This window comes from Aquarana catesbeiana, linkage group LG06 (genome assembly GCF_042186555.1).
Source record: "Aquarana catesbeiana isolate 2022-GZ linkage group LG06, ASM4218655v1, whole genome shotgun sequence".
Taxonomy (NCBI): Eukaryota; Metazoa; Chordata; class Amphibia; order Anura; family Ranidae; genus Aquarana; species Aquarana catesbeiana.
In genome coordinates, this window is record NC_133329.1 from 262,342,503 (window position 1) to 262,355,041 (window position 12,539).

The following is a 12,539-nucleotide window of genomic DNA, read 5'->3' on the forward strand; positions in this document are numbered from 1 at the left end:
TCTCTGCAGCCTCAGCTGCACTGAAAATGAATGAACAGGAAACAGAGGCTCCTCTCCATTCATAAACGGAAGCATCGTAAACACAGGTTACAATGTTTCAGTTATGATGAATGGACAGAGGCAGCGATCACTGATTCTGTTGATCTGGAAAAGGAAGCAGCTGGTAAATGACAGATTTACTGGCTCCTTCCTCCGCTCTCCATTCTGAAAGATCTGGGGCAGGGGGAGACCAGTGGAGGAGCTGGAGAGCTGTGGAGGACACAGGGGGACAGGGAGGAGGACAGGGGGGGACCGAAGGAGGACATGGGGGGACCAGAGGAGGAGCCGGAGAGCCAGGAAGGACACAGGGGGACCCGGAGGAGGACATGGGGGGGACCGAAGTAGGAAATGGGGGGGACCGAAGGAGGACATGGGGGGAACGGAGGAGGAGCCAGAGAGCTGGGAAGGATGCAGGGGGGACCCGGAGAATGGCACAGAGGGGGACCCGGAGGATAAAACGGATCAGGACCCGGAGGAGGATAGGGAGAGCCAGGGAGAACGCAGGGGGACCCGGAAGAGGACACTGGGAGCACAGAGGGGGACAGCAGGGGGTTATCGGTGCGGCGGTGGGAGCAGTTACAAGCATCGATCTCCCTGACAGCCTTGGGAGGGAGAGGAGGAGAAGCGGTTGTAAGAAAAGCTTTACAAGGAGATCAGTGCTTGTAATTCCCCCTACCGCCGCATAGATCACCCCTGAGGCTGCCTAAGTATGGGGTCAAGAATCGGAGCATTTGCATGAGTACAAGTACTCATGCAAATGCTCGGTATCGGTATCGGTGCAACCCTACTTTTGGGCATACAAACCGCTAAACGCTAGGCGCTTTTAGCACTTCAGAGTTTAATCATTTTAATGACCATGATGAATTACAATCCTGGCCAATTAAATAAAATCCCAAACAGCAAATGCTTCTAAACTAACCTAAACTGGTTTGAAAAATGCAGCTTAGGTCATAGCTCCCAACTGTCCCTGATTTTGAGGGACTGTCCCTGATTCGGAACAAAGTCCCTCTGTCCCTCTTTCCTCCCTCATTTTGGTCTGATCTATATAGTTGTATATAAAATGCACTACTTATCTATGAAAAAGTGTTTCCCACCTTTCATCCAATTTCTAAATTGCTGCATTTGTGGATTCCAATAGCCAATATAAAGGAATAGTAGTGGTAAAAAAGTACTTGTGAGTTTAGCCAATCTTTTTTTTTGTTTCTCCTTTTAGGGGGGCGTGGCAGGGGGTGTGTCCTATGCCTAAAAACTTTTGCTAATAGGTGTCCCTCATTCCCATCTCAGAAAGTTGGGAGTAGGATTGGGCTCGGGCGTGTTCGGGATTCCACCTGCCCAATCCCACCAGGAAGCCGACACTGCACACTGCTAATCACAGACAGTGAGACATTTGATGATCAGTAGCTGCACAGATCGTTTCACTGCCTATGATTAGCGGTGTGCAGTGTCGGCTTCCTGTCGAGTTCGGGCAGGTGGGATCCCGAACACGCCCGAGCCCATCTCTAGTTGGGAGGTATGGCTTAGGTGAGTTTTTAATGCTGATTTACGCCTGTCAGGAGAAGCAGCGTTTACAATAAACCAGTGTGCATGAAGTCTTAAAGTATCCTCCTACTCCCTTGTGCCTTCCAAACAGGAAGTAAAGAAAAATCTCCCCAATTGGACACAAAGTAAAACTTAATAGAGGTTTTAGCTGTTCCTTGCTTTATCCAAAACTAAAAAAGTTTAAGCTTTAGATATGTTTTAAAACGGTTTCTACTGTTTACCTTTTTATGAACTAACATGGGATTTCTTTAGTTAAAGCATGTTTGTGATGCATCTTCTGTTTTTCTTTAATTGTATACCATAAGAAATCTATTTTTCTCTGGCAGAGTCGCTCAGTGAAGTGTTTTCCAAACTTGGCTTCCGTGTTGAGGTGAAGAATGACCTTGATGGAAATGAGATTTTTGAGACTGTTCGATCTTACAGCATGAAGAACTATGAAAATAATGACTGTTTTATCTGCTGCATTATGTCCCATGGAAACAAGGGATTTGTTTATGGCACAGATGGGCAATGTGTATCCATCAAGAAACTTACCTCTTGTTTCTGTAGAAGCTCATGCCGCTCATTGGATGGAAAGCCCAAACTCTTCTTTATCCAGGCATGTCAAGGAAGCGAAACTCAGAAATGTGTACCTGCGGAATCAGATGCCTGTAATGCCTCAAATGATACTAATGTGACAAAAGGTGACCTGATTCCAGGTGAACCGGATTTCCTGCTCGGGATGGCCACTGTATTGCACTGCTTAGCTTTCCGAGACCCTAATGAGGGCTCCTGGTACATTCAGTCTCTCTGCAAAGAGCTCATTGCAAATTATCAGAGGTAATATGATATGCTGTGATTTGTTTTTCTTTCCTATAAGGTACTTATAGCTATTAGATAACACTTGCGCAGGCAATGATTTCATATGTATGTGGGTCAGGAAGATGCATGGAAAAATGCACTTGACAGGATAATCTTTGCAAGTCACTACATATGACTCCATCAATTTGTTGCCATTACCACCCTCCCTATGTAGGAGGTAAGTTGCCTGTTACAGCAGGATGAAGGATGACTGCTAAAGAATGTGGCTTTAGCTTTCAGCCTCAATACTTTCCAAGACACCAGGGATGTACCGTTAGTAAAGGCAGGTGAGGCAGAAAAAAAAAAAACCGAGCTTTGAGGGTCATAGCTCGGCGACCTGGGGTCACAGAGACCCCAAATTTGGGGAGGTAGGTAGCTGAAGTCCTACCCCACCACTGGTCAATTTTGGGGCTCCTACGACCTATGGTTCCAGGGATACGGGTCTCCTTGTGCAGCCTGTCAGAAGCTACATACAGAGCAGCCAGTTTAAATACAAGCTGGCACAGTCTGTTTGCAGCAGACTGAGGATGTTGTCAGAGGCACTGAGCTCAATGGACAGCTTGGAGTCTTTGACCAATAGTAGAGTACTATTGGCCCAAGCTGTCCAATAAAAATACTGCAGTGGAGGCATGCCTCTTACTGCAGTGTCATAGAAGGGTGCATGTGTCTAAAAGACAAATGCTCCCTTCCAGCCCAGCCCTCGTAAATTCAAGGAAAAAACATGGGTTTATGTGTATAAGATTTACCCACAATCCCATGTTTTTCTCACACAGTTAAGAGGGAGAGTTAGAATCTGCTGCTGTTGAAAAGGTACTGTTTTAATCAAGCTAAATCATATATTTATATGCAGTATGTTGTAACATAATTTATTATTTATCTATTTACTGTGAAATTACTGGTTGGAAGTTATAACTTCCAACTTCAGTAATTTGTCCGTTAAGCCACCTGCTTGAGTACAGTTTTTGAAAATATAGTACATTTCCTTAAAAATAATATATAATAATTATTTGTATATTACTTACTTATGGTAATTAACCCCTTGCCACCCAGGCCAATTCTGACACCTCTTCTACATGTAACAATAATCATTTTTTTGCTAGAAAATTACTCAGAACCCCCAAACATTATATATATGTATACATTTTTTTAGTAGACATCCTAGAGAATAAAATGGTGGTCGTTGCAACTTTTTATGTCACACAGTAGTTGCACAGCAATTTTTCAAACGCGTTTTTTTTTGGAAAGAAACTTTTTCATGAATACAAAAAAAAAAAAAAAAACACTAACGTTAGCCTCATTTTTTTTTGTATAATATGAAAGATGATGTTACGCCAAGTAAATAGATACCTAACATGTGACGCTTTAAAATTGCGCACACTTGTGGAATGGCGACAAATTTAAGTGCTTAAAAATCTCCATAGACGAAGCTGTAAATTTTTTTACAGGTTACATGTTTAGAGTTACAGAGGTCTAGTGCTAGAATTATTGCTCTCGCTCTAATGATCGTGGCATATGTAACCTGTGTGTATCTGGCTCTGATACTAGCCAGTGCCTCACCAGCCACTGACCTCACTGCAACTCTCTGCAAGACACCTAGGAACATGCATGCAGCTACTGTAATGGAGTGATAGTGAAGTCTGAAGTCTTGATCTGCATCCTTTGAATGAACCCAATAGACAGGCAACTAGCAGTTTCATCAGTCACAGCCTACATATTTTCCCAAGTACTTGTTTTGTTAGGTAGAACTCCAGGCAAAGGGCCAATACACATATGAAATACATATTTGGGAGCTGTTTTACCTGCCAAAGGATTTATATTTCTGTCAATCCGGTCATGAAAAATTTACAAAGCTCTTTTACACAACACAAGTACTGTCTGAGAAGACCTGATTTTTATCTGCTGCAGTTAAGTCATATTTATGGATTTTGTCTCTCACTGAGCCTGGACAGTATAAATTGATGTAGCACACCGATGAGCTCATCTCTCTGTCACTCTGCTCTCTTCTCCTATCCACATGCTTCTTGTTGACACATAAGCACAGCAGAACTCATTGGCTCCTTGTGCTGCCTCTCCATTCCCAGTCTGAGCTCTGCTATACAGGGACTGTAATGCCCTGTACACACGGTCGGATTTTCCGATGGAAAATGTGTGATAGGACCTTGTTGTCAGAAATTCCGACCGTGTGTAGGCTCCATCACACATTTTCCATCTGAATTTCCGACACACAAAGTTTGAGAGCAGGTTATAAAATTTTCCGACAACAAAATCCGTTGTCGGAAATTCCGATCGTGTGTACACAAATCCGACGCACAAAGTGTCACGCATGTTCATAATAAATTAAGAGACGAAAGCTATTGGCCACTGCCCTGTTTATAGTCCCGATGTACGAGTTTTACGTCACCGCGTTTAGAACGATTGGATTTTCCGACAACTTTGTGTGACCGTGTGCATGCAAGACAAGTTTGAGCCAACATCCGTCGGAAAAAATCCTAGGATTTTGTTGTCGGAATGTCCGATCAATGTCCGACCGTGTGTACGGGGCATTAGAGGCGGATACTAAGTTGAATTCAGGTACTTATGCTGCTTTCCAAATGCATTTAATTAAAATCATGCAAATTTACCCTATTCTATCTGTTGTTAATTTTACAATGAGTGCATAAGATCAAGTACTGAAAACTTGCTGATTTCTCCATGGTGCCACAGATGCCCACAATATTTCAGTGACACACTGGAGGTTTAAATTAAAGCTAAAGTTTAAGCATGGCAAATTTTTCTTTATCTTGGATCAATGTAAGTATGTATGTGCTATACCTGTGGGATCCCTGTAGAAATCACTGTAGTAGGCACTGATACCACAGTAATCTCCACTAGCTTCCGGGTCTTGTGCCAAGCTGCACGAGGTGGAAAGGCGGGGCTATGGTGCCACAATCTCCATCTCATCCAGTCAGAGAATGCTTTGCATTCATTGAGAAAATGCTATTTTTAACCACTTGCCCTCTGGAAGGTTTTACCCCCTCCATGACCATTGACCAGGCCATTTTTTGCTATTCGGTACTGCGCTATTTTAACAATTGCGTGGTCATGCCAAGCTGTACCAAAATTTAATTTATATTATTTTTTTTCACACAAAAATAGCTTTTTTTTGTTGTATTTGATCACCACTGGGGGTTTTATTTTTATAATATAAATGAAAATGACTGAAAATTTAAAAAAAACATATCTTTTACTTTCTGCTGTAAAACATATCCAATAAAAAAAAAAAAATCTAATTTCTTCATAAATTTAAGCCAAAGTGTAGTCTATGGTAAAGTAAAAAAAATTCAGTAAGTGTATATAATTTGGTTTGCATGAAAGTTATTGCATCTACAAACTGTGGTATATATATACTGGAATTTTTTAAAATTTTTATTTTATACTAGTAATGGCAGTGATCAGCGACTTATAGTGGGACTGTGATAGTGTGGCAGGAAATCTGGCACCAGCTAACGCTGGCTGGGGGTACACTAACATTAACTGACACTGACTTCAATAGTGACACTAATACAGTGATTGGTGCTAATACTGTGCTTTGTCACTATACTAATGACACTTGCTGGCAAGGGGTTAACATCTAGAGGCGATTAAGGGGTTACCTGTGTGCCCAACAATATATAACGTGTGTAATATGTGCTGCTTTTACTAAGGATCTTGTTATAAAACAGCAAGATCCCATGTTGGTGAACAGAGCTCTGTCTTGTTTACAATCACAGAGCTCTCTGTTCTGTGAAACACTGAGCCAGTTAGCAGGGCACGGCGGTCAATCGTTGGCCAAGACCCGCTGATCGGCTTGTGCTGTAATAAATCACAGCATAGCCAGGCCGGCAAGCGCATGAATCATGTACTAGGTATGTAATCCAGCGCAGAGAGGTCACTTTGCTGCCGTACTTTTACGTTAGGTGGCTGGCAAGATATGCCTGTATAACCTGAATTGTGCCTGTGCTGAGCGAGCGACCTCTTGTGTTCAAGCTGCAGCAGGGCAGCCGCTCAACACGGGAAGGGCAAACTAGGGAAGGTAACTGCAGTAGTCGCGCCTACTACAGGGATTTCCAGCTACCACAGGGACCCCACTGGAATGGCACATATATATTTACATTGGTCCAACTGGACCAATGTAACTATGTAAAAATTGACATACCTAAACTTCCGCTCTTAAACTGAAGTCCAGGTATGTGTATTTTCGCACAGTTACATTGTTCTACATTGGACCAATGTAAGTATGCATAAGTATGCATGTGTCATATGTCATAGGTATGACATACATACTGATATTGCTCCAATGTGGACCAATTAAACTATCCAAGATCATGGATACCTGGAATTCAGCTTTAAGGTGTAACTTGTTGTATCCACATATTTAGTGACCACAGACATATCTTGCTACAAAGAGAGCGACTGAGGAAGTTAATGTGAACCTGTACCTAAACTATGCACATTAGAGTGTTTACATATTCTCAACAAGCAATAAAATAGCTTTTAAAACACCCCTTATCCACCTCTGTAGCTATAGGCACTGTGGAGAAGTGCATCTTTAAAATGCACAACAGAGGTATTTAATTTACAGCTCCTCCTATATTTTCTATAGCAGCAGTGATGTCAGCCCTGCAGTGTTCCAGTGTAAATCTCAGGCGCTTGTAGGCTGATAAAAACTGACTGAAGCTCCAAATTTGGGGTCTATTTTGTGATCTATTTTACTGCTTGTTAGGTATAAACATTAAAGCTCATAGTAGGCACAGATACACTTTGTGAACTAAGCCAAGAAACCAAATACTGCTTGAGCAAGTTAGGTTAATGTGCTCTGTATAGATAAGATAAGTGTCAGTCATTCATATTTATGGAAGGGCTGCCAAACAAACATGGCAGAAGGCAGTCGAGTGCTTTATTGCACAGTACTTAACCATGCCAACAACTCTGTTATCACAGCTTTATAGTATGTAAACTTATAAGTATAGCTGCATTTTAAAGCATTCTTTAACTATTTAACAAAGCTTTAACCAAGCTTAAAGGGGTTGTTTTTTTCACCTTAATGCATCCTATCCTATCCTTTTGTTCCCACGCCGGAGACGTGCACACCCTCTCTGGCCGGGGTTCTCTGCTCTTGATAGATTGATAGTGGGCGCGGGAGCCAATGCGAGTCCAGCATTCTGTGTCTATAGACACAAATGCTGGACTCGGGAGCATGCGCCGTACGGTAATCCCCAGGGAGAGTGCTTCTCCTAGGGGGTTTCCTGATGCAGGGAGGAGCTGAGAGCGCCATTGGCGACGATCTGGGCCACTATGTGCAAAACAAACTGCAAAGTGGAGGTAAGTATGATATGTTTGTTTATTAAAAAAAACAAAAAACGAGGGTTTACAACCCCTTCAAGGAAAAAACAAGGAGGGGGAGGCGCCGACCTGAGTGTAGTTTTAAAATGATGACTTTAATAGGATTACATTAAAAACACTTGGCATTCCACATGGCTCTGTGGGTCCCACCGCTGTTCCGAATAGCTGGAAAGGATTGGGCAGCTGGCTGGAATGGATAACAGTGTTTCTAGGGAGCTTCCTGGTTCCAGGAAAAACACTGTGATCCATTCCAGCCAGCTGCCCAATCCTTTCCAGCTATCCGGAACTGCGGTGGGACACACAGAGCCATGTGGAATGCCAGGACTGCACTTTACATTCAGGTCCATAAATATTGGGACATCGACACAATTCTAATCTTTTTGGCTCTATACACCACCACAATGGATGTAAAATGAAACAAACAGAATGTGCTTTAACTACAGACTTTCAGCTTTAATTGGAGGGCATTTACATCCAAATCAGGTGAACAGTGTAGGAATTACTAAGGTTTGTATATGTGCTTCCCACTTTTTAAGGGACCAAAAGTAAAGGGACAGATTAATCATCCATCAAACTTTCACTTTTTAATACTTGGTTGCAAATCCTTTGCAGTCAGCCTGAAGTCTGAAACGCATAGACATCACCAGACTCTGGGTTTCATCCCTGGTGATGCTCTGCCAGGCCTCTACTGCAACAGTCTTCAGTTCCTGCTTGTTCTTGGGGCATTTTCCCTTCAGCTTTGTCTTCAGCAAGTGAAATGCATGCTCAATCGGATTCAGGTCAGGTGATTGACTTGGCCATTGCATAACATTCCACTTCTTTCTCTTAAAAAACTCTAAGGTGTTATGCATTGGATCATGAGCAGTTCCTTTCCTTCTCCATACTCTTCACTCTGGTACAAGTTGATCTTGGTCTCATCTGTCCATAGGATGTTGTTCCAGAACTGTGAAGGCTTTTTTAGATGTTGTTTGGCAAACTCTAATCTGGCCTTCCTGTTTTTGAGGCTCACCAATGGTTTACATCTTGTGGTGAACCCTCTGTGTTTACTCTGGTGAAGTCTTCTCTTGATTGTTGACTTTGACACACATACACCTACCTCCTGGAGAGTGTTCTCGAACTGGCCACCTGTTGTGAAGGGTGTTTTCTTTACCAGGGAAAGAATTCTTCGGTCATCCACCATAGTTGTTTTCCGTGGTCTTCTGGGTCTTTTGGTGTTGCTGAGCTCACAGGTGCATTCTTTCTTTTTAAGGATGTTCCAAACAGTTGATTTGGCCACACCTAATGTTTTTGCTATCTCTCTGATGGGTTTGTTTTATTTTTTCAGCCTAATGATGGCTTGCTTCCCTGATAGTGACAGCTCTTTGGATCTCATATTGAGAGTTGACAGCAACAGATTCCAAATGCAAATAGCACACTTGAAATGAACTCTGGACCTTTTATCTGCTCCTTGTAAATGGGATAATGAGGGAATAACACACACCTAGCCATGGAACAGCTGAGCAGCCAATTGTCCCATTACTTTTGGTCCCTTAAAAAGTGGGAGTCACATATACAAACTGTTGTAATTCCTACACCGTTCACCTGATTTGGATGTAAATACCCTCAAATTAAAACTGAAAGTCTGCAGTTAAAGCACATCTTGTTTGTTTCATTTCAAATCCATTGTGATGGTGCATAGAGCCAAAAAGATTAGAATTGTGTCACTGTCCCAATATTTATGGACCTGACTGTACTTTGACGAGCATCCAAATTCCATCATCTTATAAGTGTTTTTAATCTAATCCTATTAAAGTCATCATTTTAATACTACACTCAGGTCGGCGCCTCCCCCTCCCTGTTTTTTCCTTACATGTCTTGCAGAGTTCTGGACACACTCTGAAGGATGGCTGCCTTCCTTTTTAACCCTTAATACCCATTTCTTTTCCAAACACCCAATCTATGGATACATCACCATCCAGCTATTACAGCAACAGACTATATCCCTAAGGATTACTCCATTTGGAGCACCAGATAACACTGACTATATTGTTAACCAAGCTTAAAGCCCTGATGAAGCCCACTAAAAGCATTGTGATTTGTAGTCCCAGACTAAAAGTAAAGGGTATTTTAGGGCTGTCCAGAGCTTTATAACACTTATAAACTGAAGCTCATCACACTGTATTTTACAGCTTAAAATTATACAATATCTGTGAGTACAAAACCGTCGGTCCTTTGTCTACTGTGAGAGCCATTCCATTGGTTTTTTATTGATTGTAAAAGATATAAATAATGACATTACAATGCAGATTATCAAAACAAGTATGAGATAGCAATTCTTGGCTATTATTTCATATATACATTATTTTTTTTACCTTTTTTTTCACTTTTCTTGTCTCCTAGAGGTGAGGACATCCTCTCCATCCTTACAAAAGTTAATAGGCAATTGAGCGAGAACTGTGCTCCAGATAGAACACAAATGCCACAACCCTGGACCACTCTCAGCAAAAAGCTTGTCTTCAAGAACCAGCCAGCCCATTTTGTCACAAACTAACCCTGATGTTATAAAACTTGTGAACACCTTTTGGAAAGATTGAACCATGCTGCTTCATCTGACTATGTCTCTCAATTCATTGATCAGCCTGTGAACTGCATTTAGCATTCAAGTCACAGAACAGGAATGTGGAGTGTAACAATTTACACTTTACAGCATCACACACTTCTTCAAATAAATGTGAAACCGCTGCAAGATTGCTGCTATTCTTAAAAAACAGGGCTTTTTTCAGCTGGAACGCGGAGGAACACAGCACCGGCACCTACATGACTGAATGTATGTAATGGCAAGGGGTGCTGAGGTGAGCTGCAGGGTCTGTTGATGCTGGCTGCTGGGGGATCTATTTTTGGGGGGGAGATCTATTGTTGCCTGGGGGTTTGGTCTTATGTTGCTGGGGGGTCAGTTATTGCTGGGAGGGATCTACTTTTAAGGGAGGGGGTCTGTTGTTGCTGCCAGGGGGTCTATTGTTGCTGAGGTGGGGGTGGGGGTGGTATTTTCTTGTAGGTGGTCCATTGTTGCTAGGGGGATCTATTGTTGCTGGCTGCAGGGGAACTATTTTACTGCTTTTCTTGTTATAATTAACAAGTTCTATACAAATAAGTTAGTACCACAAATGTTACTGTATTCTCTAAAAGGGGTGGTCTTGGGAGGTGGGTAGGGGATGGAACCAAGGAACGGTACTCACAGGTGGGTAGGGGCAGAGACAAGGGGTGACTTGGAAAGGGGGAGTTCCTGCATCCATTCTCTGGGGAAGAAAGCCCTTTAAAAAACCATTCCACCATATTAACAATACTGCCTTTCCTGGCAGTCCAGCCGAAGATCCTATTAGTTTCATTGAAGTCCCAGCTGTGCATAGCTAGGGGGTCCTATTCTGCTACAAATTCCTTGAGAGCTAAAAGAGGGGTTTCTTCAAGGATCTGGTCTGAAGGTTTCACTGAGGAGACTGTCCAAGTCCCATGGACACTGTGAGTACAGACCTGAGAGAAGGATTCTAGTGATCGTTGCTGCTGTTAATCCCTGGAGCACTAATATTAAAGCTTGCCTGGCCTGGAACATTGACGATGGTGTCCTAGTGCTGCCCACTTTATGTCCTACTGCTGTAGGGACTGTGTTAAGAATAAGCTGCAAACAGAAGAGTGTCCTCACATTCTTGTTCAATGTTCTGGAGAATCCCACAGCTTCCATAAGCCCCATTCAAGTTAATCTGCAATAAACTTTAAAAAGACAACCCCTAGACTGTTTACGGAGTCAGAGGAGTAAATGTTGCTGTTTGCCTGGCTGCCGCTGCACTAGTCGGCATTGGCCCTTTCGGGGGTGAGAGATGTGCTCCGCCCCCCTTGCGGATTAGATGCTTGACTGACAGCGCATTCCACTCCAAATGGTATATAAGGGGAAAGACTGTAATAGCTAAAGCGATGTTACAGGACATGTGATGTATAGCTCCACCCCTTCCATGCTACGGTGAAAATTGGGACAGTGATTACATGACCTAAGGAAGAAAAAAAAGGGGGGGGGGGGGTACAAACAGCACAGTGTATATACATATGTGGCTGTTGGTGTGCCCGAAATATACAAGGGGTGATAAATATTTGGGTTTACTACGACTTTAATGTGATAAAAGCCTTCAGTTTTTATGGACTTTCAGCGGCTGATTTAATCGCTTACAGAGTATGCAACTTCTTTAACCTTGTCTATGTTCCAGTCTAAGCTGGTGAAATGACCGTTGCCCCAGGTTTCCTGTTTCATGGTGGCTCCTTTGCCTTGCAGTATTATATGGAGTCACCCTTGCATGCAGGGAGTAGAGTTGTGTCTCTCTACACTGTGTACATCAATAGAAACACACAGCCAGATAGCTTAGGGTGGGGAGGCACTCCCCTGCTCTACCTTACATTCTTCATGTTAACAGACTGACTTGAGACTACATTGTCCACTGTTAAAGTTTTTTTGTGAAGAATGGAAGTTCAGGGAATTTGCACTGACTGAGCCAGGAGCCAGCGGCATTGAAAAGTTGTAAATTGCAAGTGCTGGGGTAAGAATTTTAACAAATGGTGTACTGGGGAATGTTTGTTTTACCGTGCTCAATGTGGTAGGCTAAAAACTACTGAGCATTTGATACTATTTTAATAATGTCTGATTTGCTGCATTACTTTACTTTGCACAGCATCTTTAAAAAAGATAACAATGTGAAAATGAATTTTTGTCTTCCTAAAATAAATATTAATGTACAATA

At 42.5% G+C, this 12,539-nt stretch overlaps 1 protein-coding gene across 4 annotated transcripts in view; it reads left to right on the plus strand.

Annotated features, from left to right (window-relative positions):
* The window catches only part of LOC141146742 (caspase-8-like), an 85,588-nt gene extending 73,049 nt beyond the window's left edge, over positions 1-12,539 (plus strand). For all 4 annotated transcript variants that reach the window (XM_073633260.1, XM_073633259.1, XM_073633261.1 and 1 more), the window contains 2 exons: positions 1,905-2,397; positions 10,159-12,539. In XM_073633260.1, coding sequence (XP_073489361.1) covers positions 1,905-2,397; positions 10,159-10,309 — 644 coding nt within the window. In that variant the 3' untranslated portion in view covers positions 10,310-12,539. The remainder of the gene's footprint in view (positions 1-1,904; positions 2,398-10,158) is intronic.